This window comes from Ovis aries, chromosome 1, assembly GCF_016772045.2.
Source record: "Ovis aries strain OAR_USU_Benz2616 breed Rambouillet chromosome 1, ARS-UI_Ramb_v3.0, whole genome shotgun sequence".
NCBI classification, from domain to species: Eukaryota; Metazoa; Chordata; class Mammalia; order Artiodactyla; family Bovidae; genus Ovis; species Ovis aries.
Window position 1 is genome coordinate 163,194,244 of NC_056054.1, and position 27,582 is coordinate 163,221,825.

Genomic DNA, 27,582 nt, shown 5'->3' on the forward strand with positions numbered 1-27,582 from the left:
AAAAAAAACAATAAAGTTAAAATATATCTGCTCATAGGTTTTTTAGCACAATCCTTATAAAATAGCCTGTTTCTATATTTAGTCAGTTATAGAGCTGGCTGGCTTTTTCCTAAGCTTGGAAAGCAACTTATTTTTGAAATCCTCCTATTTTATCCAAGCTTATCCCTCAGCGAACAATCACACACAATCTGCTGCAGACTGTAATCAGTAAATGAAGTGAAAATCACAATGAGGTAACCATTGTATGCTGTCTGTCACTCACAGATTTCCCAGGTAAGTGTGACTTCATTCTTCATGAAATAAGAACCAAACCCAGAAACCTTGTTGCTCCCCAGCAGAAATGAAACTCACAGGAACAGCTCTGTCCTCGCTGTTATCAAGAAGTCACTGATCTGAAAAGAAAATGAGCTAAAATCCTAGCAGCTTACTCTGAATGCTCTAATAATTCTCTTGAGCAGCAAATATATTTTAGACATTTATTACTGAAAAGTAAAATGTCTGTGTTTCTAGACATTAACAAAAGTTACATTCGGTTGGCCAACAATCGTGTATTAATGGTCCTCAAGAGGAATGCTGCGTGTAAGTGTAGTGTGATAAAGACTCATTTTTCTAGTCTAGATTGCCAAATGCATTCAATGATGCGTTTGACTTTAAATTGTGAAATGAATATGCCCAAGGGAAGCATTAGATGTCCTGAATGTTACAGTTCAAATAGAAGAAAGGAGGCAATATCTGAAAAACCAGAGTCAGAAGAAGGGAACTGTGTAGATCTGCTTTGTTCATTTGTAGATTTGTCTCTCTTTTTTTTTGGCATCAATTATATACAGAGCATATCAGAAGCAGAAATGTTAATCCAACTATAGTATTTTTTTTTCAACTATAGTATTTTGCTTAAATAACAGCTACAAATTCTCAAAGATCCACTTAGGATATTAATCTGTTTTACATTTGAAAATATAATCCTAGAAAATATTATCCCTTTTAAGTCACACTTAAAAACTATTTAATAAATAATAGTTTTAAATTTTATTTATTTTCTCTCTCCAATCAAATAGGGAAAGTTTTAAAATAAATTAAATTAGCTCAACTTTGGACAGTTTCCTAGAAAAATATAATCCTTAGAAAGTTTTGAAAGAATTGGAGAGTTTTATTAAGAAAATAGAATGATATATCCCCAAATTAGCCTTTCCATGAGGGAAATCATAATAGAGAAAGAATTTGCCTTTTGCACCCAAGAGGAAAGTAAGTTTCTAGAACATTATGTTATTAATGATAGAGAATCAAAACCAATGTTATTGGTAAACAAGTAGGATGTTATTTGTCTCTTCACCTGGCATGAAATAATTCAAATTATTTTATTTCACTTTATGGTAAAAAAATGAATGGCAAGACACCTGAAAGTAATACACTGTTTATTTCCCTTAATTCAATCCCAGAAATCAAAATAGGATGAGAAATATTTCATACTTCCTATCAAGAGCTTATCTCTAAATGGAATCTTTCTCACAAAAACTTAACACGAAAACATGCACACTGTCAGTCTACAAAATGAATGCTGATCACTGGAGTTTTTTTCTACTTACCAAACATTTACTTAATACCCACCTGACCCTATTTACTTAGTTCCACCAAAGTTACTGAAGATTGCTATGGGATACATAAATTTTCCACTCAACCCCATGTCTGGAAGTATCTTTGTTTATAAATTAAGAGCCCACATCCCATTGTGGATGTTCCTTTCCTTCTTTTGGCATCGCTTTTACAGAACCTCGGTAGCACAGTGCATATACTTCTACTTGAACATCCATTACATTTATTATTTACTATAGCTGCCATTTTACTGCTCCTACTGTGCTCTGCACTGACTGATGGCAAGAATGTCAGTTTGTATTCATTCTTTCAGTATATCTAACACCTAACAAAGTACCCAGTACATGTAGGAGGTCAATAAACATTTGGTAAACAAAGGCAACTCATTAAATACCTCCAAAAAGGTATGAAAGCTACAAGATGTTATTATTGAAAATTAATGTATAATATCAGCTTAATATTAGGATGGGAAGACTGATGTTTAGATTTTTTGTCCTGCTTGGTATCAGTAATGCATGAAACAATAGTGAAATAGGATAAAAGTCTTGATTGGAGACAGAAGAAGGAAGCTCTTCACGAGGATCTCAGCTGTGTGAGAGTCCATGGTGCCACCCTGATGCTAATATTCTTCCTCAGAAGGATCCAGTGCTGTCAGGGAATCTGACAGCTGGCTAGCACTAAGGAACAGAGTCGCCCTGAATTATTAGCATTGAAAAGTTTTTACTGAAAGTGAAAATCAGTCGTGTCTGACTCTTTGTGACCCCATCAACTGTAGCTTACCATGCCCCTCTGTCCATGGGATTTTCCAAGCAAGAGTACTGGAGTGGGTTGCCATTTCCTTCTCCAGAGGATCTTCCTGACCCAGGGATTGAACCTGGGTCTCCCACATTGTTCAGTTCAGTTCAGTTGCTCAGCCATGTCCGACTCTTCGCAATCCCATGAATCGCAGCATGCCAGGCCTCCCTGTCCATTACCATCTCCCGGAGTTCACTCAGACTCACGTCCATCGAATCTGTGATGCCATCCAGCCATCTCATCCTGGGTCGTCCCCTTCTCCTCCTGCCCCCAATCCCTCCCAGCATCACAGTCTTTTCCAATGAGTCAACTCTTCGCATGAGGTGGCCAAAGTACTGGAGTTTCAGCTTTAGCATCATTCCCTCCAAAGAAATCCCAGGGCCGATCTCCTTCAGCCACATTGTAGGCAGATGCTTTACTGTCTGAGCCACCATGAGCATAGTTGAGCTTAATTTTTCACTCAAATGCAGATAATTTACATTTAGAAACCAAGGAGAGTCCAGATAAAGTAGGTACAGAGCCCTTCCCTATGGAAATTGGTTTTCCATACTATGCATGCCTGTGACCCTTAATGATAGAGCCAAATTCTCCTAAGACCTTAAACTCTTTCCTTGATGTAAATCAGTCAACTTTCACATTTTCTTTAGGACAGGATAGGTGACTGGCTGACTCCAGTTTAGTCTGGCACCATTCAACTTATAGTTAACAGTTGGTGGTTTTTGTTGTTGTTTTTAACATAATCTGACTCCAAACACATTTTATCAATCGGGATTTCCTCTTCAAACATAAATACTCCAGTAGAACAAATTAAACATAATGTACACAGTGGGAAATAAAATCCTTGAATAGGTGTCAATGACATGGTTGTTCTCCAGAATGATTCTACCAACCTGCTCTCCCAGGGATTTTCTCCTCTTTATCCGAGGTGAGTCTGCACTGAGATGGCCTATGCATCTTCCTTGCAAGGCGTCCTCTTCTGAGTGTAGAGAAAAGGAAGTCTGGTCCATGTCAGTCTTACAGTCATGATAACAACCATCAAAGGCCATGGCTTCAGTTGCCTCAATACTGTACATTCTAGGAATCTAACAAAAAGACTTTGTTAGTAAGTCGTGAATATGGTTTTAGGAGAAGGAATTACAATCAAAATCTAAACAATCAGATTTTTAAAACACTTTTAATAAATACTAAGAATGCTTTGCTTATTTTAAAGAGTAAAATTCTAGTTTGCTTCTGGTGTCTAATTAAAACTCATTTTTGTAATAAATGGAAAATGTCATCTTAGACATCCATTTTTAATATGGATTTAAGGAGCGAGCATTATACAAATATTTGAGCATTATACGAATAAATGTACCACAACTATAATTGAAAATGTTTTCTAATTTAGTCCTGGCCTGATAGACTGTACCACTCAATGTTTGTTTCCCCAAGAGGGACATTGTTTCACGTGTTCCTTTCTGTTTTTGAGTGGTGTGAATTGTTTGCTCTAAGTTTGTGAATTGAAATGGAATATGATATATCAACTAAATGGACTTGTTTTTCAATGTAGTTTTCCTTTTTAGAAAAAACAGAGCAGTATGCTTAATCAGTGTGTTTTTTTTTTGTTTGTTTGTTTGTTTTGGTCCCAAAACAGAATAATAGCATCTGGTCATGCTTTCCGAGAAAACAAAATCTCTCCTTGATCTATAGGGAGGTTTAAAAAGGAACAAATATACACTGGCTGCTGCTGAATGAAAGTACTCAGAATTCAAATTGGAGGCTTCAGAATAAATTCTACAAAAACGTGTATTTCATTTGTACTGACTCAAAAGCCTAATATTTTACTGAATTCAAGACACATAGGGACAATTTTCTGCAATCAGCAAACTAACCAGCGAACCATATTAGAGTTATGTTGTCCCTTTCTGTTTTAGTCCTGGAAACTTTCCATAGTAAGATGAAAATGGGTAAAATAAACATGAAATAGCATCAAGATTGAATTACTAACCAATAGCCAATAATAACATTAATAATATGTTCAACTCTGGATCAGAGGATAGAAAACTGTGTATAGTCCCCTTGGTGGTTTTGCTCAGAACACTGCTGAGTTGTCTCACTGAACATCCACACTTTTATCTTAATAAAATATCACTGTGGTGCTATGCTCAGTTGTGTCCAACTCTCTGTGACCCCATGGACTGTAGCCGCCAGGCTCCTCTGTCCATGGAATTCTTCAGGCAAAAATACTGGAGTGGGTTGTCATTTCCTACTCCAGGGGATCTTCCCAACACATGGGTCAAACATGGGTTGCATTGCAGACGGTTTCTTCACTGTTTGAGTAACCAGGGAAGTCCCCAAAATATCATTAGCATGTTAAGAAAAGATATATTCTTCTTTGAAAAACAAGGGTACCATTTTCTTTCTCCATTATGATAATTTAGATCTCTAAAACTTATTAAGTTTTATAGTGCACAATTTACCAGCAGGCTGCTAATTTCCACAAGTAGGTAAGCTGGCTGTTTCAACAGAAATAGCTTTTGAACTAGTCTTTATTTTTTCCTCTCCAGCTTACAAATAAGCATATAACTAAGGCATATTATATCTAAAGTGTACATTTGACTGTCTTAGACTGAATGCTAAGTCCTAGAATTAGGAAAACATTTGGGTGAAGGAATAAGAAATAAAATATTGATAGTTTCCTTTCTCCTTTCTGGGCAAAGGTCAACACTGGGGATGAATTTTCCATGACCCTTGCTGTTCTCCCAGCCCTTGGTGTCTGGGGGCTGCGATGGTGAGTGGTTGGGACAGGTGTGTGGTGGTGGTGATGGGGTGGTGGTGATAGGAAATGAGCTTTGCTTGGTGCTAGTGGTGGTTTAGTCCCTAAGTTGTGTCTGAACTTGCAACCCCAGGACGGTAGCCCACCAGGCTCCTCTGTCTATGAGATTTCCAGAATACTGGAGTTGGTTGCCATTTCCTTCTCCAGGGGATCTTCCTGAACCAGGGATCGAACCCGCATCTCCTGCATTGCAGGCAGATTCTTTTCATGGTTTCACAGGGAGGGGCTCTGTAGCCTAACATTCCTGGTCTTTCCCATCATCCCTCAATCACTCCACCCGAGGGGTTTGGAGGAGGGAACTAGCGTGTGTGGCTTAGCCCCTTTGGAGTTACTTTGGATCTGCATTGATGTTCAGGTTTGTTCTCTGAAATGAGCTAAAGGAGACTGTCCTTACAGGGAAATCCTGAAGCATCAAAATTTGCCCATGACCAAGGAGAGTAAGTACACTGAATACAGGGATGAAATATTAGTGGGCTCACAGATCTAAGGCACTTTTTCCAAACTACTTTACCAGTAAAGATAAGATCATCACATCCATCTCTCTGGCTGCTACATCTCTCCCTCAAACCGGTTTCCCAACTCAGGTACAGAGAGAAGAGGTATTATAGATTAACCCCCAAACCTTCAGATCTATCTTTCTTCCCTGTGTCTCACCAGAGCATTCCAGCCCTTTAAAGATCTCTTTAAAGATCTCAAACAGACTGTTCCCAAAACTGCTACTCCTTCAGAGCATCTGTGCGCTAGTCACAATAAGAACGTAACATTTGTGTAGCGCTATATAGTTTGCAAAAATTTCAGATGCCTTTATTATAACATTTGATCTTCACAACAAGGTAATAGAGAAGAAATTCCACCGTTTTGCAAATACAGAATGAGACAGTCTGGGATACTGAGCCAGGTTGTTAGGTTTGGCATCACTTTTGACTCCAGATCTGTGCTCTTTCCTTTGTCCCACAATCATATGAAGGGCAAGTAGGACTCTTTTTTGAGAAAATTGCAACTTTGAAGGAGGCTTAGAATGGTGGTTTCCAGAGGTTGGGTGGGGGGAGGGGAATTGGGGAGTTGTTTAATGGGTACAGTGTTTCAGTTCTGCAAGGTGAACACTTTCTGGGTTGTATACAACAGTGTAAATATTCTTAATACTACCAAACTGTACACTTAAAAACAATTAAGATGGCAAGTTCTATGTTATGTGCATTTTACTACAATTAAAAAATATCTTTTAAAGTGAAAGCTGCTGCTGCTGCTAAGTCGCTTCAGTCGTGTCCGACTCTGTGCGACCCCAGAGACGGCAGCCCACCAGGCTCCCCCATCCCTGGGATTCTCCAGGCAAGAACACTGGAGTGGGTTGCCATTTCCTTCTCCAATGCATGAAAAGTGAAAAGTGAAAGTGAAGTCACTCAGTCGTGTTCGACTCTTCGCGACCCCATGGACTGCAGCCCACCAAGCTCCTCCGTCCAAGGGATTTTCCAGGCAAGAGTGCTGGAGTGGTGTTTAAAGTGAATAATGCTTATTAACTCAAAAGAATCTCTTCTGTGGTACACAGAAGATTGTTTACAATTTGACCAAGTGAAAAAAATTCAGGTTATGTGATCACAGATGTTTTGGTGGGGGTGGCTAGGGGTACAGGTGGGAAGACGAAGATGTAGGTATTTGGGAGTCAAAGGACTAGAAACAGGTGGCTAAAATCACTATCGTGCCTCTTTTTTCAGTTAACCACTCCCCATAAAGACAGAACAAATTTAAAAAGAACAAAATTCTCTTCCTCATCACAGTTTTCTCTTTCACTTCACAGCTTAGCTAATCATTGCTGTTCACAGTGTGGCTGTGGATCAGTGGAGTCTGGGCCATCTTAGAAATGCAGACTCTTAGCTCCCACCTAGACCTACTGAGTGAGAATCTTAACAAATCCCAGGTGAGGTGCGCATTCTGATCACTGCATGCTTGTCTAAAAGCTCCTGATTGTCTCACACCTGCATAGCAGTCACTGTGTATGTGACAGAGACGCCTACTTCCATGCTGTCGACAAAGGAACTAAAGAATCCCCGATGAAGCAAAATCAGCTTCCGTTACAGCTTTGACTCAAAGGATACGAAATTTAAAAAATGAAGTAGCATTATAGGCGACCTGAATTGCGATTGCAGGTCTATTAGCTGTGGATCTTTTGGCAAATCACTTCACTCCACTAAAACTCTTCTGTTTCAGTTTAAAAATAGAGATAATAACCACTCTAAGGCCTACATCGTGGAGCCAATATGAGGGTTCAGTTCAAGAAGAGGATATAAAAATGTTCTTTTTAAAAAGGATGAAATACTCTCACGAGAAGTATAAAAAATATTAATAATGTTTTGGTATGTATAAATACTCATTTAAGAATTTCTTCTTAAACCAGTGTGAATATATCACATTAAAATTATTGCATATATATACACACATATGAATATATATATACACAATATATATATATATATACACACACACACACACTTTGGCCATATACAATACTTTGGCCACCTGATGCGAAGAACCAACTCATTGGAAAACACCCCGATGCTGGAAAAGATTGAAAAAGCAGAAGAGGACAGCAGAGGATAAGATGGTTGTATAGCATCATCGACTAGGTGGACATGAACTTGGGCAAACTCTGGAAGATGGTGAAGGACAGGGGAGTCTGGAGTGCTGCAGTCCATGGGCTTGCAAAGAGTTGGACATGACTTAGCAAGTGAACAACAATACATATATATGTGTATCAAATTAATTTGTGTGTATGTGTGTATACACACATATTAATTGGATCTGCTAGGTTTCTGAAGTAAAACAGCATGTTTCAGTTCTCATAACAACAGGAAATTGGTGCCCCAACCCTTTGTGAATGAAGCAGGTAGAGATCAATCAAGCCAGGTTGATAAAGCAATGTCACAAGAAATACGTGACAACACTTAGGACCCAGGAGGCACCTTGTTCCCTGTATATGGTGAAGAGAAGAACCTTCCTTTATGCTATACCACTCACCCGAGTGACAAGAAAGAAAAATAAACCCTAGCTCTTGGTGGAGTTCTATCATTTACTGGTTGAGAGCACAGCCTTTGGAGTCGGAAGGCTCCAGAAGCATATCTTGAGTCCTCTAAAGCTGTGTGACCTTGGTCAAGTTATTCCCCAACTGCTCCTACTTCACCTCTGTAAAATGAAGGTGATAAAGCACTGTCCTCTTCAGGTTACAGTGAGAACTAAGTAACATAACATGTTGAATGGTTAGCACAAAGCCAACAGATAAGAAACACTCATTAAACGTTAGCCATCATCATCATTGGGCTTCCCTAGTGGCTCAGATGGTGGAGAATCTGCCTGCAGTGCAGGAGACCTGGTTTAATCGCTGGGTCAGGAAGATCTCCTGAAGAAGGGAAAGGCTACCCATTCTGGTATTCTTGCCAGGAGAATTCCATGGATAGACGAGCCTGGCAGTTCATGGGGTCACAGAGAGTCGGACAGGTTTGAGTGACTAACACACACATACACACCATCATCATCATTCATCTACATGAAAGGATAGGATTTGTACATTAACCCCTTCTTTTCCAGGGTTAAAGTCAGTGGAGGGGAGCACACTGTGAGAAGTTCCTCATACAGAAATCCTCCTGGCAAAACTTTCTTTTGGGATGCCAAGGAAACCAGCCAGCACAGAGCAGAAGGAGTAAAGTTTAAGATTGTTTGTCATAAGCTTGCATTCTGCCAAGTTACACGAACTTCATACAAGGGTTGCAATACTGCCAGGAGAGGGCATGGATGAGGATAGCCTTTTTCACATTCCAAAAAGGATCCAGTAGTGAAAGCAAGGAGTACCTTCCCGGTCTTCTTGAATCGTTTCCGCTCTTCCACCGTGGTGAGGTAGTTCACAGCTGCATACTCAATGACCGACAAGAAGACAAACAGGGAGCTGACCCACAGGTACACGTCCACAGCCTTGATGTAGGACACCTGGGGCATGGAGGCACTCACCCCGGAGAGGATGGTGGACATGGTCAGCACCGTGGTGATTCCTGCCATTCAAGAACAGTGATGAACAGCTCAGTGACAGCACCATTCAGCTTCAGGTTCCAGAGCCAGAGGACACCAGGGGGGGACATTTCTAAGTCACTATCTCCTGATCACAAGTGTGTGAGGGCCGTGGAATCTTAGCAGGCCAACCGAGTACAGCTTGAGCCTAAGCCAGAACCTCCCCTTGGATTTCTCTTCCTGTGTCTTTTTCTTACTCTCAGCCCCACTGTCCATGATGTTCCCCTTCCCTCCAGCTAAAGTTTCCAGAGTCAGACGTGTCCCTAAGGATTCATGGCTCCCACCCTCAGCTGGGCCTCTTTTAACCATCCAGGAAAAGTAAAAACGTATTCCATTTTAAAAAATTCTCTGAGATTGTCTATACCAATTTTTTCAGATCCTACATATATGCATTAATATATGATATTTGTTTTTCTCTTTCTGACTTACTTCACTCTGTATGACCATCTCTAGGTCCATCCCTGGCTCTGTATATGACCCAGTTTTGCTCCTTTGTATGGCTGAATAATATTCTATTGTAAGGAGGAGAAGGGGACGACAGAGGATGAGATGGCTGGATGGCATCACCGACTCGATGGACATGAGTTTGAGTAAACTCTGGGAGTTGGTGACGGACAGGGAGGCCTGGCATGCTGCGATTCATGGGGTCGCAAAGAGTCAGACACGACTGAGTGACTGAACTGAACTGAACTGAACTGACCTCACTAAATATTCTGAATATTCATTAAAAGGACTGATGCTGAAGCTGAAGCTCCAGCTCCAATACTTTGGCCACCTGATGTAAAGAAGTGACTCATTGGAAAAGATCCTGATGCTGGGAAAGATTGAAGGCAGGAGAAGGGAACGACAGAGGATGCGATGGTTGGAAGGCATCACCGACTCAATGGACATGAGTTTGAACAGCTCCAAGAGTTGGTGATGGACAGGGAAGCCTGGTGTGCTGCAATCCATAGGGCTGCAAAGAGTCAGACACGACTGAGCAACTGAACTGAACTGAAGCAGAAATAGAGACCCAGACATAGAGAACAAACAGATGGATATCAAGGGGGGAAAGGGGGAAAATGAATTGGGAGATTGAGATAGACATATATACACTATTGATACTATGAATAAAATAGGTAACTAGCGAGAAACTACAGTATAGCATAGGGAACTCTACTGAGTGCTCTGTGTTGACCTAAATGGGAAGGAAAGCCAAAGAAGAGGGGATATATGTATAACTGATTCACTACGCTGTACAGCAGAAACTAACGCAACATACTGTAAAGCAACCATACTCCAATAAATTAAAAAAAATTTTAATTGAAGGATAATTGCTTTACAGTATTGTGTTGGTTTCTACCAAACATCAACATGAATCAGCCATAGAAAAAAATTCTGAAAAGGAAATTAATTCTGAAACCATTTCCACCACTATTCCCCATCATTTCACAACTTATACGGTTAAGAAAGTATCTTCATGTCAATCTTAAATCTTTCGTCTGTCCGGGAGTGCTCTTTAGTAGCATTAAAGATTGCTGTCCCTGTGCTTTTCTTTCACACAGAATACTTACAGCCCATTGTCATTGCTGTCACTTTGTCCGGTGTTACTGAAACTACAGCTCAGTTGAGACTCAGATTGGAAGTGTGGTGGTGGAGGCTTAGTTCTGAGTAAGTATTTACTAAGCAGCTGCTGCTGCTAAGTCGCTTCAGTTGTGTCCGACTCTGTGTGACCCCATAGACAGCAGTCCACCAGGCTCCCCCGTCCCTGGGATTCTCCAGGCAAGAACACTGGAGTGGGTTGCCATTGCCTTCTCCAATGCATGAAAGTGAAAAGTGAAAGTGAAGTCGCCCAGTTGTGTCTGACTCTTGGTGACCCCATGGACTGCAGTCTACCAGGCTCCTCTGTCCATGGGGTTTTCCAGGCAAGAGTACTGGAGTGGGGTGCCATTGCCCCCTCCGACTAAGCAGCTGCTAAACACCAATTACTTTTTGCCCTGCTCCTCCCGTTACCCTATCTCCTATTTTTCCCACTTCTTCCCTACTATTCCCTTCTCACTACTTTCCCTTTCATTTCCTTTTCTCTTCTTTTCCCTTCTTTAATCCCTGCAATGGGCATCAGAGGTAATGAAATCAAGATTCTGGGGGACAAGGGAGAAAGGAGCGACTGAGATTTCCTTAATAAAAATGACAACTTTAGGGAGAGCTCTTCTGTGTCTACACTGATTTCTCAGAGGGAGGCTGCAAGGGTACTGCCTGGAGAGAAAGCCTAGTATTGTAAATATTCAAAATGTATGCTGGCTGGCATGGTTTTATTTCTTAACTTCCCACCAGGGAGCTGCAAATGGAATCCTTAATGATTTTTATAAGTTGTGAGGACATTTTAATACCAGCAGACAGAGTCCCAAACAGCAGGAAGAACACTGTGATTTACTCCTAAAATGTACACACACGGCAGGTGGACAGCTCTCACCCACACATTCCTACCTTTTCAACAAATTCTATCATTCTGTAAGGTTTTCAGCTGAGGGAGGCCCATATCAAAGACAATGACAGCTCTACAGAGCTATTCAATTTCAAATTCAGTGTTTTCCTGTGGATGGTGGAGACCAAAGCAATTTGGCAATCTGACAGCCACTGCGGGAGGACCCGAAATCTCACCTTCACATGGATTTGAACTCCAGAACAAGAAACCTAAATGCTTCTCCAGCAATTACCATTACATGCAGGCCACTGACTCACTGGGTCTCAGGTCTCCCCAACAATGGTCATGTCAACAGTCTGCATATCGGTGGATACCGTTAGCCTTCCTTGCTACATAAACATGGAGATATGAAATTTTTATTAAGGTACAGGTGTACATATAGCTGAAGCTGAGATTAATAAATACAACTTGTTTGCCTTTATTGAATGTTTACCCACCACAAACCTAGGTAAATATTAGCCACACATTGCAGAAAAGAAATATGAGTGAAAAGTGGCTGATTAGCCTGAATTTTGTCAGGAGCAGAATTGAAACCTTCTCTCTGAATATAGAAACACATGTTCTTTTCCATGCAAACCTGTGGCCTCTCACTCTGAACCTGTAAAGGAAATTTCCTTTTGGTTTTAAGATTATAGACCAGTCTCTATGGAGCATCTCTGAGACAAGATGCTATAAAACTGAGTGTAGAATAATGTCAGGAAGCATGAAGGTATTTTGTGCTTTTCAAGAGGCCAGAAGTCTTATTCTGTCAGGATTTCACTGGTAAAACTATGAAAATCCTAAATGAACATTCCTGTTTAGTCTCTTACCTCATTTGTTCAAAAAGTTTTAAATGTTTCCTCTTACTGGCTTTTGAAGATATGGAAGATAGAACTTGATTTTTTTCAGTGACAGCAACATGAGGCTTAGCAGATGAAATAAGGGTTTAGAAAAACACACAAATACATGCTCTTGTCATGTATTTCACATCGATGACTGTTGAGTCGATAAAAGGGGATTGGATCATTTATATTTGCCAGATAGCAATAAACTAGCAGTCATTTTCTTTAGAAGGGTGCTTAGTCCAACTAACTAATGGTAAGTTTATTTATTTTTAAACCAGCATTCTAGATTTTCCTGTTTAAAAGAAGCAGACGGGGAGGGCGGGGAGTAGGGAAAAGGGAGTAAAGGATGAGAAAACTGATGTATAAATTCCTAAAGCAATAGAATTGAGAGTGAGGAGTATTACAGCTACATTAAACACACTTATTATGTCTTGAGCCGCCCCTTAGAAATACATTAATCTTGACAAATTGTATTCCTTCTAAGCCTATTAAAGTTAACACTGCAATAACGGAGTTTTGAATTATATGAAGTGAGCATTTAGTCAAAGAAAGAGCCTGTGTTGGAATTAGAGAATTGTCTTCCCACCTACTGAAATTGCTATGCACAGATAGGAAAATATTGAGACAATATTTAGTCTGGACCCTGGGACTCAACTTCCCTGAGCCGTGCAGTTTCTCCCCTCTATTAATTCTTAAGGTCGCATATGAGATCCTAGGAGCCCTTCAGTCAGGGGAGGATTGTTTATCTATTTTTATTTCTCATTGGCTATGTTTTGCCATACACGATGAGGCAAATGTCAGGGGTGTGGGGCCCCATGCCAGGAAAGGATGGTGTTTCCTGAACTGGCAGAAGACTAAAGAGGTGGTAACTGACAGACAGCTCAGACCAGACTTCACGTGCCTCTGGGGGATGGGAAGACAGTGAGAAAGAAAGCTATGAAAGAACTCCAGCATGACCTCGGCTTCGGAGGGGATTAAATGGGATGCAATGCAAAGACCACTGGATTAGGAGTCAGAGCAGGAACTAGAGAAAGGAAGGAAGCTTTGGTTGAATGCCTTGGCCATTGTAGCCCTGGGCTATGCAGTTTACATACACGGATCTTTGTGAGGGCATGAGGGCCTACAGAGGACACTTCGAACTACTAGGTCAGTTCACCCCCTCAGTAGCTGTATTACAGGGAGCTCTATTGAAGGAAAGATGTCTATATTCATCTTTAAATGAGTAAAAACATTTTCCCTGTGGGCCAAGGCAGAAAGAAACTATGAAGTGATGTAAGGGAGAGAAAGGTAGGCTGGATATCCCAATACTGCCCTTTGGACAGAAAGCAGCAACCATTCTCTCACGGATGTGGTGCCCGAGTCCACTGCATAGATGTTCCAGTTACTGGTATACTGGTAAAATGAATAGCTTCTAAGTATTATTTCCCAGGTATATGGCATATCCTCCATTACGCATTTTTCTTTATGAATGAATACATGTCTGAAAGTTTTAGTTGCCTTCCTTTGCCAGGAAATATCTGTCTATTTCTTGATAAATGACCCCATTACTTCATACACTGTATATGAAGGGGATACCCAACAGGAATGCAGAGCGGCCCAATAGGAATGATAGAGGCAAGCAAGGAAGGAAGAGGATGAGAGAGGGGAGAAGAGAACCCTTCATGACAGTAAAAACATCCTTGAACAGCTTTGTAAGTGTTCTTCACTCTTTCTCCATGTAAAATTGAATGGAATCATAGACTAGTATTTTAACCCAATACATACTCTGAATTATGATTGCTATTATCTCTAGTGATAGAATTGCCTAATCACAGTTGATACTCTGTGCTGTTCTGCCTCTATTGTTCTTTATCTGAAACATGACAGACGTGGAAGGGTTTTAACCAGCAAATGATTCATCCTCAGTCAGCAAATGAACCCAAATGCAGAAGCGTCTTAATGAGAAAGGAATCATCATTGTTTTCAGTTAGTAACTAACATGCAGCTATTAAAAACATGGTGGGTGAAATACTGGCCGTCTAACAACTATATATTAAGCACAAAATACGTGCAGGGCACTGTGCTAGTCACCATCCTTGAAGAACTCATATTCTAATAGAGAAGACAAGATGAGCTACCAACCCACCCCACAGCTGAACAGGAAATAGATGAAGCAGGTTCCTTAGGATAGATACAAAGTGCTCTGTGGTTCAAAGATGAGAGACACCACACCTTCCTGAAACCATCAGTAAAGGCTTCTGGCTTGTTCAGAAATGGCTAAATTTGCCAGAGAAAGACAGGTAGGGAGGGCATTCTAGGTAGAGTGGGAGTCAGGACAAATGTCCAGAGGTGAGATAAGCAGAGAGGCATGAGGGCCTGTTTGAGAACACTGAATATTCAAGTTGATTGAAGCTTGTTAGGGTAAGTCTGGTGGCTCAGACAGTAAAGAATGTGCCTTCAGTGCAGGAGACCCACGTTTGATCCCTGGGTTGGGAAGATCCCCTGGAGAAGGAAATGGCAACTCACTCCAGTATTCTTGCCTGGAGAATTCCATGAACAGAGGAGCCTGGTGGGCTACAGTCCATGGGGTCGCAAAGAGTCAGACATAACTGAGCTACTTTCACTATTAGGGCAAGTATTTTGGGGCAAGGGTATGTATGGCTGAAAATTTGGCAAATAAAAACATAATACTCAGTTATATTTGAATTTCAGATAAACAATGAATAATGTTTCAGTATCAGTGTGTTCCATGCAAGATTTCAGATGTTCCTATACTAAAACATTATCTGGTGCTTAACTAAAATACAAATTTAACCCAGTGTCCTGTATTTTATCTGACAAGCCTCAAGGGACACCTTGAAATTCCAAGTTTAGTATATTTACTACAATCACGTTTCAGATTGAGAGTATGATGATGACATTTGTGTCATAGAAGTATCACTCTGGTGGTAGGGTTGAACTTGGGCAAGAAGAAAAGGAGGTGAGATAAGCAATTACAAGGCTTCTGCAAGCCCAAACTCTATCTTTGTACAAATTAGTGAGAGGTATCCCTTCCTCTGGAGGATGTCACTCCAAACCATGTGCCAATGAGCTTGGGCTGGATCTCTGCTCCCTACTAGGTATACCTATAAGTCAGGAGTTTGGGAGTAACAGATACACACTATTGTATATAAAAGAGAGAACAACAAGGGCCTACTGCATAGCACAGGGAACTGTACTTAGTATCCTGTAATAATCTGTAATGGAAAGGAATCTAAATCACTTCGCTGTATACTCGAAACTAACAACACTGTAAATCAACTTCAATAAGCAAATAAATTAATTGAAAAAAAAAAAACAGAGGGCAAAGTATCTTTCAAAGAACCCGAGGGTGGGAGGAAACAGAAGCCTGAGAACATAGTAGTGTTCTAGAAATGTTTGTTCTCTCTATTAAAATGAAGGAGGGACACTTCTGATTTGTATATTATTTTATATAAACCTGCCTAGCAATTTCCTAACTCTGTAGACCCAAGAAGCATAGAATTTTAGTGTTGCCCATTCAGTCCAACCTGCCTGAGAGCCAGCTTTTATTGCTGTCATTTTCATGATATAAGAGCTAAGCAGTCCGCTTCAGGGATCCCATTGAAACTCATGTCCATAAACCTTTAGAGACTGAATGCCTTTCTCATTCTGTCTCAAGGGCTGGAAATGGGCCTTTAGTCTCCTCTTTGGGTCTATACTGCCCCACTGCCTTGCCGAGGTCAGGGCCAGGCTGGTCTGATATGAAGGAACAGCCACAATAATTCAGTTACTCATTCAGATGGTATTTTCCTCCTTGAAGATATTCAGGACTCAAGTGCTTGTGAACTGAAACTTTAAGTAGGGGAAAGAGGTGAACAAATCATTAATATTAATGACAATTTATATCTTTCAAATATCTTTAGAAGTATGCACATAATTTGTCAACATTAACTTAGAAATCACTCCTTCTGGAATGAATTGTGTGATAATTATGATGACTGTGAACCACTTATAACAATCTTCTCCCTAAACAGAGCGTTATGGGTGAAAGAACAAAATCAGCCCAAATGAGAGAGTTCTGCCCCAAACCAGCCAAGAAGGCAGGTGGGATTGACTCCTGGGTTCTCATTAAGTAACATGTTGTCTAAGTACTTAGCTTGGCAACTCTACTTTGTAAGGACTCAATCAAAACCCCTAAGTGGGTCTGAAGTGGTTTCCATAAATCTGTGTGTGTGACAGTGGCAAGTGAGGTCTCTAGACAGAGTGACAATCATACCTGCTAATGAGGCTGGCAATGTTTCCCCATTTGAAATCTCTGAAGTGCCATGACACCTAAAATTCTGCTGCAATTGATTCTGGTTTTAGTATTTATTAACAGGCTATGCCCTAATTTTTTTTAACTAGCACTTATGTTTCCAAATTCAAGCATTCAGCTCTCCAAGAGGTTATTTACTAAGGTACCAATAGTAGAGTGTGAATTCATTTGAACTGAAAACTTCTGCAATGTAAGGGTTTGTCAGGCAAAGTGAAGTGAACTTGGGCAAGAGATAGGGAGGTTTTCCTAAAAGGCAGAAAAGAGACATTTGTGAAGTGAGGTTGTTTCTGCTTCATAACTTCACCCTCCCTCTTCCCTATCCTCCACCTTGGGTCAGCTAGTACAGTCTTCATACTGAATGTCTTGGTTTCTGAGGAAAGAGTCCAGCTACAATTTGCCCTTATGGCTGTCAAGCAAATACTGCAACCTGAGTGCGTATCATAACTATCCCTACTAACCCATCACCCTCTCTCCCTCTCCACATATCACCAATTCATTCACCCTCCTTGACATTTCTCCCACATTAATGTTTCACAGAGGTACAGAAAGACTCACCCAAGGAAACTCTTGCGGGGACAGCTCTTCGGTCGATCCAAAATGAAACCCAGGAAAGCATTACCATCAACATAGCTGGGAAATAGGTTTGCAGGACAAAGAAGAAAATATGCCTTCTTAGCACAAAGTTGATGAAAAGCCTATTATACCAACCTATGAGGAAAAGTCAAAGTTTTCGTCAGAACAGGCTTTTTTTTTTTTTTTTTTGGTGGAAATTTCATACTTAGTGATAATAACCTGCTTCTTTAGACTCCAGGCTCTTAGGTAACATGAAACTTAACACACCCTTGTTTACCCAGTACTCGGATAGGACCTGGGCCCCCAGTGTTGGATGAACTAACTGAACTCCAGTAGGTTTAATTATCTGACTCAAAGATTCTCCTTTAAATTTCATATCTGCTGTTCAGGGATGACTGGTTATTATATTTTGTGAGATGGCCTTTAAAGGCCTTATTCCAAAATGTATTGCATTTGCAGTGTTTCTGCAGGTGAAAAAGTCTTCAATATATGGCTAATGACTGATGCAAGAGCCAATAAACCATTTATGAGCTGTAACAAATGAAACATTTCATCGGGAGGAAAAGACTCACAGCAGCTCCTCTGTCATTGGATTCCAAGTTAGGATCCAGAGAGCTAGGGATTCAAAGAGGGGCTGGGGGAAGGGAGTATCCGTAAATGATTTTCAGTATTTCAAAGTTTTAAGGGTACCATTAATTTATCTACACTAATCTGTTGAAAAGTAGCCAAATGGTGTTTCTTTGCCTCTTGTTGGAATTATATAAACTCATGTCGGTATTAGTTTGTACTGATCAAAGCACCAGTTGCGATCATGTCAATAGGCACAGTTTGTTCAGTTTCCCATTTCACATTGGCTGCAAGGAACCATGTTTAGAAGGTTAGAGCATGCTTTTGGACCATCTATAGGACTTCTCTGATGCCATTTCCTGATAACTACATGTTAGATTCTATATGATAACTTATGCTTATTTTACATTTTTCTTTTTCACATTTCTCTGTCATATCATCTTGCTTTATTTTACAACCGATGCCAATCTTATTAAATCTTTTCTAATGTAAGCAATGAATAATGGAAAAATGAAAATATACCTTTTATAAATAAGTGGTAAGATTAATTTTTCATTATAAATGCAGTTGACTGTGATCTAAATTATTCAGGTCATAGAGACTATAGGTTAAAAATAATAAAATTAAATTATAGGTGTTGCAAAGTTGGAGAACTCTTCTACTTCCTCAGTGGTAATTTCTGAACCCAAGATGGCAAACTTACTAGACAGATTGGGTAAACATTTAGGCAAACATACGCCTAGTCAATCTGCACTGAATTTGCAGACTGTATGCCTAGTATTCTATTCTTAATTAACTGTTGGTTACCCTTCTTTTTCCTACTTGTTTTAGTTTCTCTCACTATCAGCTGATATGCTTCAGAAACACTAAACAATTTGGTTACCAAAGGGTAATAAAAGATACATGATGTAGTGTACTCTAAAGTCAAAATATGCCTTTTTCTTCCAGCTACTCATTGTCTTGTATTACCCATGTTACATCCCACTTTATTATAGTCTGCAGTTGAGAATTTTGATTATGGCTATAGAGTGGAATAATAACATCTCTGATGTTATAGCTTCATATAATTATTGTGAAATTATAAGGGATAAGGAAAAGCTGGAAAGTACTTCATAAAGACACACTTAGGCATTTGCTTTTAAGTTCTGAAATGTATTTGGGCAACGAGGTCTTTTTTTAACTCATATTTTTCTGAATAATTTTTTTTTTTTTTTGGCAACCAAGCAGGAGACATGTTGCTCTGTCTTGCAGTTTTTCTGGGAAGGGGAGATGAGGGATAGTTCTGTTGAAGTTGTAGCTGGGAAGAGCTCCCTTTACCCACCGGAAAGATAGTGCTCCTCTGGAAAGGAGTGGAGTTCTCATTTCGGGAGTGGAAAAGAGTAGGACTCTATTTTTGATATTTGACTACTGATAGCTCTCTAGCTCCACTTCTCCTTCTGTTCCACACCTGGGCAAGCTAGGAAGAAAGCCAGATGTTCTCTCTTTACTAATGGGAAGATCAAACCATGAAAACATGGCCCCATGCAAGGAGCCCTCACTTGAGTCCCACTTTCTAAGCACCACAGAACCCCAAGTCAGAGGCCCCTTCCTGTTCTCTCAAGACATTTTCAGATATGCTTTGAAGCCTGCCCTGCTCTCTCTAGAAAACCTCATTATGTAAGTAATAAATCTCTTTATACCCTTTCAGCATCTGTGTGCCATCACCAGTTTTGACATCTGAACCAAATTTTGGGTGGAAGTGTCCACCCACCTCCATCTGGTTGCCACATGGTAGAAAGAAAGGAAGTTTATGAAAGAGAGAGAACGGCTGGAGAACTGGCAGCAGGGAAATGGAAGAGGTGGGCAGCAACTGGGCACTTAGTCCAAGACAACGCTCAAGAAGATTTTTATATACAAAGACTGTCACCTTCAATGGCCTGTTGATGCTAAGGCTTTATTCTGTGTTGAAAGGCTAAAGATGCTACTACTGCTGCTGCTGCTGCTGCTAAGTCGCTTCAGTCGTGTCTGACTCTGTGCGACCCCATAGATGGCAGCCTACCAGGCTTCCCCATCCCTGGGATTCTCCAGGCAAGAACACGGGAGTGGGTTGCCATTTCCTTTGATGTTGATAAAAATGGTGAAAATGATAGCTACTAACTAGTATTTTTTTGAGAATGGCAGACAGAATCCTAAGTTATTGAAATGTGTTAAGTTAGGTACCCTCACAAGTCTACGAGATAGAAAGTATTATGAAACTAACTTAAAGATGAGGAAATTAAGGCTGAGGGAGATAAGCAGCTTGTCTAAGATTACATTTCTGATAAGCGGTAGAGTCAGAATTGGAGCTCATGCAGTCTCTCTCTACAGCGTGTGCTTCTAGCCACTACATTATGCTGCAAAAAAGAATAACTGTTCGATGCATCCCCCAAGGGCAGCAGTCATTTCTTTTTCCTTCTGAATCAACAGGGCATGATTCTGAGGGACATTGAGAGGCATGAGGGCCCAGAGGTCCTCATCAACTTGGTAACATTGATAAGCATTGGTGAAGGCAATGCCAAGGGGAATAAGTGAGGGCCTGGTGGTTCAACTATCAAATGGACGCTAAAGTTTCATTATTGTCACTATACTTCTGACTCTTGTAACTGAGCCTTCTGACTCTTGTAACTGAGCCAGAATTGTAGTTTGTTTGTTTTTTTTTTTTCTGTATAGCGATTTAGGAGTAGCGGTTATGGTGGTTGTTTTAATGATAGGCATGAAGACAAAATATAAAATATTTTTATGAAACTAATATGTTTAATTTGAGAAAAACACTTGAATTTGGCTCTCAGGTGACCTTGTTTGGTAATTCATGGATAATGTGAGGAAGAACTATTACCTACTTGTGAACTAAAATAAATTCTAAATGCTGATCTTCTCAAAACCTAAGAAATGCTTGTATGAACTCAGATATCATTAATAACTTGATATTTGAATACAACTTTCAAAATGCTTTATTCTTCTCTTTAAAAAAAAAAGTAATGTTAGGGGCCCATTTTGGGCTCCCAAGTGGTGCTGGTGGTGAAGAATCTGCCTACAATGCAGGAGATACAGGAGACTTGGGTTTAATCCTGAGTTGGGAAGATCCCCTGGAGAAGAAAATGGTAACCCTCTCCAGTATTTTGCCTGAAAAGTCCTATGGACAGAGGAGCCTGGAGGGCTACAGCCCATGGGGTCACAAAAGAGTCACATATGACTTAGTGACTGAACATACACACATACAGGAGCCCATTTTAATCTTTCTCATTATAAAGTATGTCTGTGTAACAACAAAAAAATAAAGTATTGAAATAAAATTGAAAATTTCCCCAATATCTGTACTTACTTCTCATAGGCATATAAAGTGCAAGAACCACTTTACTGACCAAGTCATTCAGTTGCTATTTATTGAGCATCTATCATGCCCCAGGCATGTTTGAGGTGCTGGGAGAGAGACAGCGAACAAGGCAGACAGGTAGATCCCTGCACTCTTTCTAGCCAGGCACTCAGACAAGAAAGCAGTCAAACAGAGATGTATTTCAGTAAGTGGTTAGTGCTGTGAAGACAAATACACATGGGGAATGGTGAGGAGGGAGGTTTATTGTACATAGGATGGCTAGGAAGGAGCTCTTTGAGGAGATGATATTTGAATAAAGTTCTGAGCAAAATGGGGAAGCTGGTCATGAAAAAATCAGGGAAAACACACCAGGCAAAGAAAGGTGAAAGCAGAACTCCTACAGGTGGAATGAGGTGGGTGTGTTTGAAGACAAGCAAGAAGTGGAGAGGCCAGGCAGTGGTGGTTGGTGAGATCAGAGCCTTAGGCGGAGAGAGATCATGTAGGGCCTGTGGGCCATGATGAGAAGCTGAAGTTCTGCTGTAAGTTTGGTGGAAAAGCACCGCAGAGTTTTAACAGGAAGAATTGTGCTCTTTATGTTTTCAAAAGAACACTCTGTCTGCTGTGTGAAGAGTAGACTGCAGAGGCCTAGGGACCTAGTGTGCTGCGATTCATGGGGTCACAATGAGTCGGACATGACTGAGCGACTGAACTGAACTGAACTGAGGGCAAGCAAGACATCTAGTTAAAGGTGTTTACATGATAAAGACAGAAATGTGTACAGATGGTCTCTGACCTAGGATGCTTTGACTTATTTTGACTTTATGATGGTACAAAAGTGATGCACTTTCAGTAGAAACTGTACTGCCAGTTTTGAATTCTGATCTTTTCCCATGCTAACCATATGTTCTTGCATGATGCTGGGTAGTGGCAGCAAGTCAGCTCTTGGTCAGCCCCATGATCTTGAGGGCAAACAACTGATATACTTACAATCATTCTGTACCCAGACAACCATTCTGTTTTTTCGGTTTCAGTACAGTGTTCAATTGCATTACAGGAGATAGTCAACACTTTATTTTAAGATAGGATTTGCATTAGATTATTTGCCCAACCGTAGACTAATATAAGTGTTCTGAGCCTGTTTAAGTTTGGCTACGCTACTTTATGATGTTCAGGAGGTTAGGTGTATTAAACATACTTCAACTCATGATGAGTTTACTGGGAAGTAGCCCATCATCAGCTGAAGAAGACCTGTATTGCAAAGATAGAGACGGCTGCTGGGAAAAGAAGGATGATATTATTGGTCAAATGGGAGGCTTGTTTGGACTCAAGACTAGCCACATGTGCTTTGCAGACAGTAGCTGCTCAATAAATGCTCATGACTTGTCCACATAAAATACTGCACCTGTGCTGCTATAGAAAGCAAATCCACTGGATGCACTGAACTCCTCAATGAAAAACTGAGACAGGGAAATATGCTCATCAGTGTTCAGGGACTTGTTTCCATGTTTCCAGTACAGCATTAGATCCTCCTCATTGTAGGCATCTAAGACAAGAAAATAACATCCCTGCAATTAGAATGAGCTCCAGTAAGTTCCATGAGGTCCATGATGGTGTTTTATAAAATTCTGTATCCCCAGGATCTGGTCCAATGTCATGGTTCTGAAATATATGTTTGCCAAAAGACTGATAATACCCATATCATAAAAAAAAAAAAAAAGCAAAAAAAAAAAAAAACCAACCTCCCCAAGTTAGACCCTGATTACTGACAGAGTGTGGTTGGGTTTTCTCATGCCCACATGATGCTTTAAAAATCTCCAAACAGCTGCTCCCCTGTCTGTGTGCACTGTGATGTCACAGCACCGCCCCTCACTCACAGGCCTGATGCCAAGGCTTTAGGCCTCAAACTTGGGTTTTGTGACCCTCTTGGATGAAATTGCAAAGTGAGCTGGGCTTGTAGAAAATTTTCTTGTAAGATCAAATAGTGTGATAGAGAGTTTCCAATGGGTTTGGGGAGAATTGTCTCTGTGGGAGACACCCATTGAGATTCCCAGCACTTTACCTGCATCATGAAAAATTGCAGTCAAGTTTTAATAAGTCACATCAAAAATAGCTGGGGAGGAGCTGTGGATCTAAGTAATTGACAGGGCTCTGGCTCAGATGCCCTTTGACAGGGCTTTGACTGGGTGATCTAAATCTAGAGCTGGGTTTTTCTGGGGAAATGAGGTATACTTAATGGAAGGTTGGGATTCATATGAGAACATAAATGGCAGAGTTTTCTAAATTTGCCACTCTATGTTAATAACATTAGCAAGAATACACATTTTTTGGGAGTTATTCCTTTAAAATCATTGTGGAAACTGCAGAATATGTAGTTACTAAAGCATTTTTTTCTCGACTCTTTTATCTTCTCATCTGCAAGACAATTTGCCATCATCATTCTTACCAAAAAGACCAACCAACCAACCAACCAATAAGCTTTTTTGGATAAACATATTTGCTGCTGCTAAGTCATTTCAGTCGTGTCTGACTCTGTGCAACCCCATAGATGGCAGCCCACCAGGCTCCCCCATCCCTGGGATTCTCCAGGCAAGAACAGTGGAGTGGGTTGCCATTTCCTTCTCCAATGCATGAAAGTGAAAAGTGAAAGTGAAGTCGCTCAGTCGTGTCCGACTCCCAGTGACCCCATGGACTGCAGCCTTCCAGGCTCTTCTGTCCGTGGGATTTTCCAGGCAAGAGTACTGGAGTGGAGTGCCATTGCCTTCTCCGAAACATATTTAACTTATATCAAAATGTTCACATGCTTGTTAAGAGTCTGTTTATATACTGCAAGTATGTGATGGTGTGTTCAGACCACGGGTACTCACTCCATTGGGAGGTTACACTTACAGCTTTCCAGTTCAAGGGAACAATTTTGAGTGTCAAGAGGAAACCTGCTGAAATCCATAAAGCACATTGCTGAAACAGTTATCCTATAGGAAGAATAAGAAAAAGAAAACTGCAGGTCATTTCACCACACGGTCAAATAAGTAATGTAGCTTAAAGCTATCTGACACTCTGCCTGTTTTGTGCACCTTTCAAGAATAATGCCAAACAGGTGTCACCATCTTCTACCCAAGTAGCCCATAAGGAAGCAAACCCAGGAAGGTGGGTGATTACTTAAGACCCAGAGTTAATGAGTGAATTCCTGCTGTAAGAATTGCTTCTGATCTCACTATTTCCTGGTCAGCTTCCTCTATACTTTCTGGCTCGGATGTCTTCAGAAAAACACACTTCAAAGCGAGAAGACTTTAAATAGACTTAAATATTTTCTGCTTTTTGGAAGATTCAAACTTAAATAGTTTCCAGTAATAAAGAGCTGGAATGGTGGTAATAAAAAACCTATGAGTAAAGGTCTCCTTCACAAAGCAAGTTTACCTGAGGAAATTATCTTTGCAGGAGTGAGTGGAAAGCCTGCAGCATTTTCAGTTAGAGATCTGTGTGCACAATGCATAATTCAGGTGCTATTAAGTCAAAGGGCTTACATACTGATGAGGGCTGTTCTTCACATTTTATGTCCTCCTAGCTTTTCCTGGCTTCAGGCAGAGGCTGCTGAACTGTGGTACCCACAAAAGCAGATCAGAGGTTCATAAAAGGCCCCTGAGCAGGTCTGCAAAAAACAAAGGCAACAGCTGCTCCTACCCATGGCACCCCTCAGTTAATCAGAGGGGGAAAACCATTTTATCTGCTGTGCTTTGAATTGTACTGTCAGTAGTCATGCAGGAAAATGCCAAGCCAGGGAGGGGTCTGGATAACCTTGCGACACAAAACATACTCATTTTGGCATCTTCCTGGTACTTTAAAAAAGGACTTCTGAAGTCTTTCGGTCTCCTTCCTTCAGAGTACACATAAATAAATTAACAGCCAAGGAGATTAGGTAGACAGTGTTAAGGAAAAAATTATTCACGACACTTGTTTAAAAAATGGAAAGTAGACACTATTTAGGAGAGCTACTATAATTTTTTTTTTTTTTTTTTTTTTGTAATTGGGAAGAGAGATTGGGATCAATTCCAAACATAACAACTGGGATTTATAGCAAAGGAACAAGGAGGCCAGGATGGGGGGGTGTGCAAGTCAGTGGATGGAAAATAACTAAGAGGAAACATAAGGGATTGGGGGAAACTGGCTAAATGGACCTAACAAACAGAATTCTTGCTGAAGGAGGGCCAGGGTGGTCAGCTGTCAGCTGGGGGCTGGAGAGGTGGATGAGGAACCTTATCAGACATGGAGGGTGATCAGATATTGAGGATGGGGGACTCTGGCTAAACTGACTATGCAGAGACAGAAACAGAAGCTCAAAATCGGGGCCAATGTGAGAAGACAGTTCAGAGGACACTGAGTAGAATTTGGCCAAGGAGAGACTCTTTGTCAGTAGATGGTGTCAGAACCAAGCCTGAAACCAGGTGACCTGGCTCTGGGCTTGGACTGGCTCTGTTGTCAGCTGAAAGAGCAGTGCAGACAACAATTCTGAGTCCTTCTGTGTTCGGAGATCTCCAGACCAACCTCAGGTTCAATGTTTCATTAGAAGGACTTATAGAACTCATCAAAGCTCTTATACTAACAGCTAATCATTTATTGCAATGAAAGGATACCAGTTAAAATCAACAATGAAATTAAGATGCACAGGGCAGGTTCCAGGAAAAACCAGGAGCAAGTTTCCAGTTGTCCTGTTCTAGTAGACAGGGCTTTATGGACAGTGCTTACTTCTCCTAACAATGACATATGACCACATGCATGGAGTATTGTCAACCAGGGAAGCTACATGAGCCCAGGGGTTCAAAGCATTAATTGCGGGTTGGTCACATAGCCATGGCTGATCTTTAGCCCCTCCAGAGGTCAAGTTGATACCATGTGGCTCAGGGTCTTTGGATAAACAAAGACATACTTATCAGGCAGGATATTCCAAGGACTTGTAGGTTATTTCCCAGGAGCCAGGCAAGAGCCAAATCTTTCTTTGGAATGTGCAGGGTAAGGACAATTCACTGAGCTACTTCTCCAGTGGATATCCCCTCATCAAAAAAATTAATTTACAACAGTTGATTTCTTGGCCAGATGCTGCTGTTCAGCTGCTGATTTCTACTAAGCCTTGATTCCAGTACTTGTTAGCGTTCTAGGTTACCTCTGATGTGAAAGTTCTTATGGAAAGTGGTACTTTCCTCTCATTTCATTTTTTTAAAAAACACTGATAGCTTTTTATAAAATGTCCGGTAACAGAATCTTTGTACTAGAGCAAGCAAGGTGTTTTTGATAAGTAAAAAGAACATATTTTCACTGTAAACAATTACCATAAACTTGGCGGTTTAAAAGAACAGAAATGTATTCTCTCACAGTTCTGGAGGCCAGAAGTCTGAAATGAGCATCACTGGACTGAAACCAAGGTGTCAGAAAGACCCTGCCTCCTCCCGAAGCTCAAGGGTGAGAGTCATCCTCTGCTTCTTACAGCTCCCGGAAGTTGCCAGCTTTCCTGGGCTGGTGGTTGCGCACTCCAGTCTCTGTCTTCACCATCACACTACTTCCTACTCTTCCATGTGTGTTAAATCCTCCCCTGCCTTTCTCTTACAAGGACACTGATGATTGCATTCAGTCCAACCCAGATAGCCCAGAATAATTTCCTTGTCTCAAGACCCTTCATTTAATCATATCTGTGTAATTTTCCCCCGCTCCCCAATAAAGTCACCTTCCTAGGTTCCAGAGATTAGGACATGGATATCCTCTGGAGAGCTAACTTCTTTTTCAATTTACTACTGAATCTTTCTGGGATTTCTAAGACATTTGAAAAAATGAATTTCTTGGGTTTACCAAACATTTTTAAGATTACCTATGGTAGGTCAGTCAGTAAGCACTGGACTCATTAGGCTAAAAAAAAAAATGTTATAGTAAAGATGGAGGGATATTATAGCATAGTGTCTGAACAAATATTTTATTAAATTTTTTAATATCCAACAGAATACAGAACTCCTATTTATCATTTGGATAGGTCCATTAGCACAGATCAAATATTTTAAATTAAATTTTGCTTTTCATTTTCAACAAGTTTTAAATGAAGAAATTAGGGGTAACGTGCATGATGACTGTATCTTCATGTGAAGAGTGAAGGACATACTTAACAAAATTATTTAGTTAATCCAAGATTCCAAGACTGCTTGGTGGGGTGCAGGGTAGGGTGGCATCGGTGAGGAGGAAAAGCAGTTTGGGTACCTATAAAAAACTGTGGGTTAGACTCTTAAGGCTATCCATAAT

The 27,582-nt window shown here is 40.6% G+C and overlaps 1 protein-coding gene across 1 annotated transcript in view; it reads right to left on the bottom strand.

Annotated features, from left to right (window-relative positions):
- Positions 1-1,395: 1,395 nt before the first annotated feature.
- GABRR3 (gamma-aminobutyric acid type A receptor subunit rho3) overlaps positions 1,396-27,582 on the bottom strand; it is a 48,478-nt gene continuing 22,291 nt past the window's right edge. The window contains exons 5-9 of the mRNA XM_004002859.6: positions 24,193-24,275; positions 22,709-22,849; positions 17,391-17,543; positions 9,041-9,237; positions 1,396-3,467 (exon numbers count right to left, since the gene is read on the bottom strand). Of these exons, the coding sequence (XP_004002908.3) occupies positions 3,165-3,467; positions 9,041-9,237; positions 17,391-17,543; positions 22,709-22,849; positions 24,193-24,275 (877 nt within the window). The 3' untranslated portion in view covers positions 1,396-3,164. The remainder of the gene's footprint in view (positions 3,468-9,040; positions 9,238-17,390; positions 17,544-22,708; positions 22,850-24,192; positions 24,276-27,582) is intronic.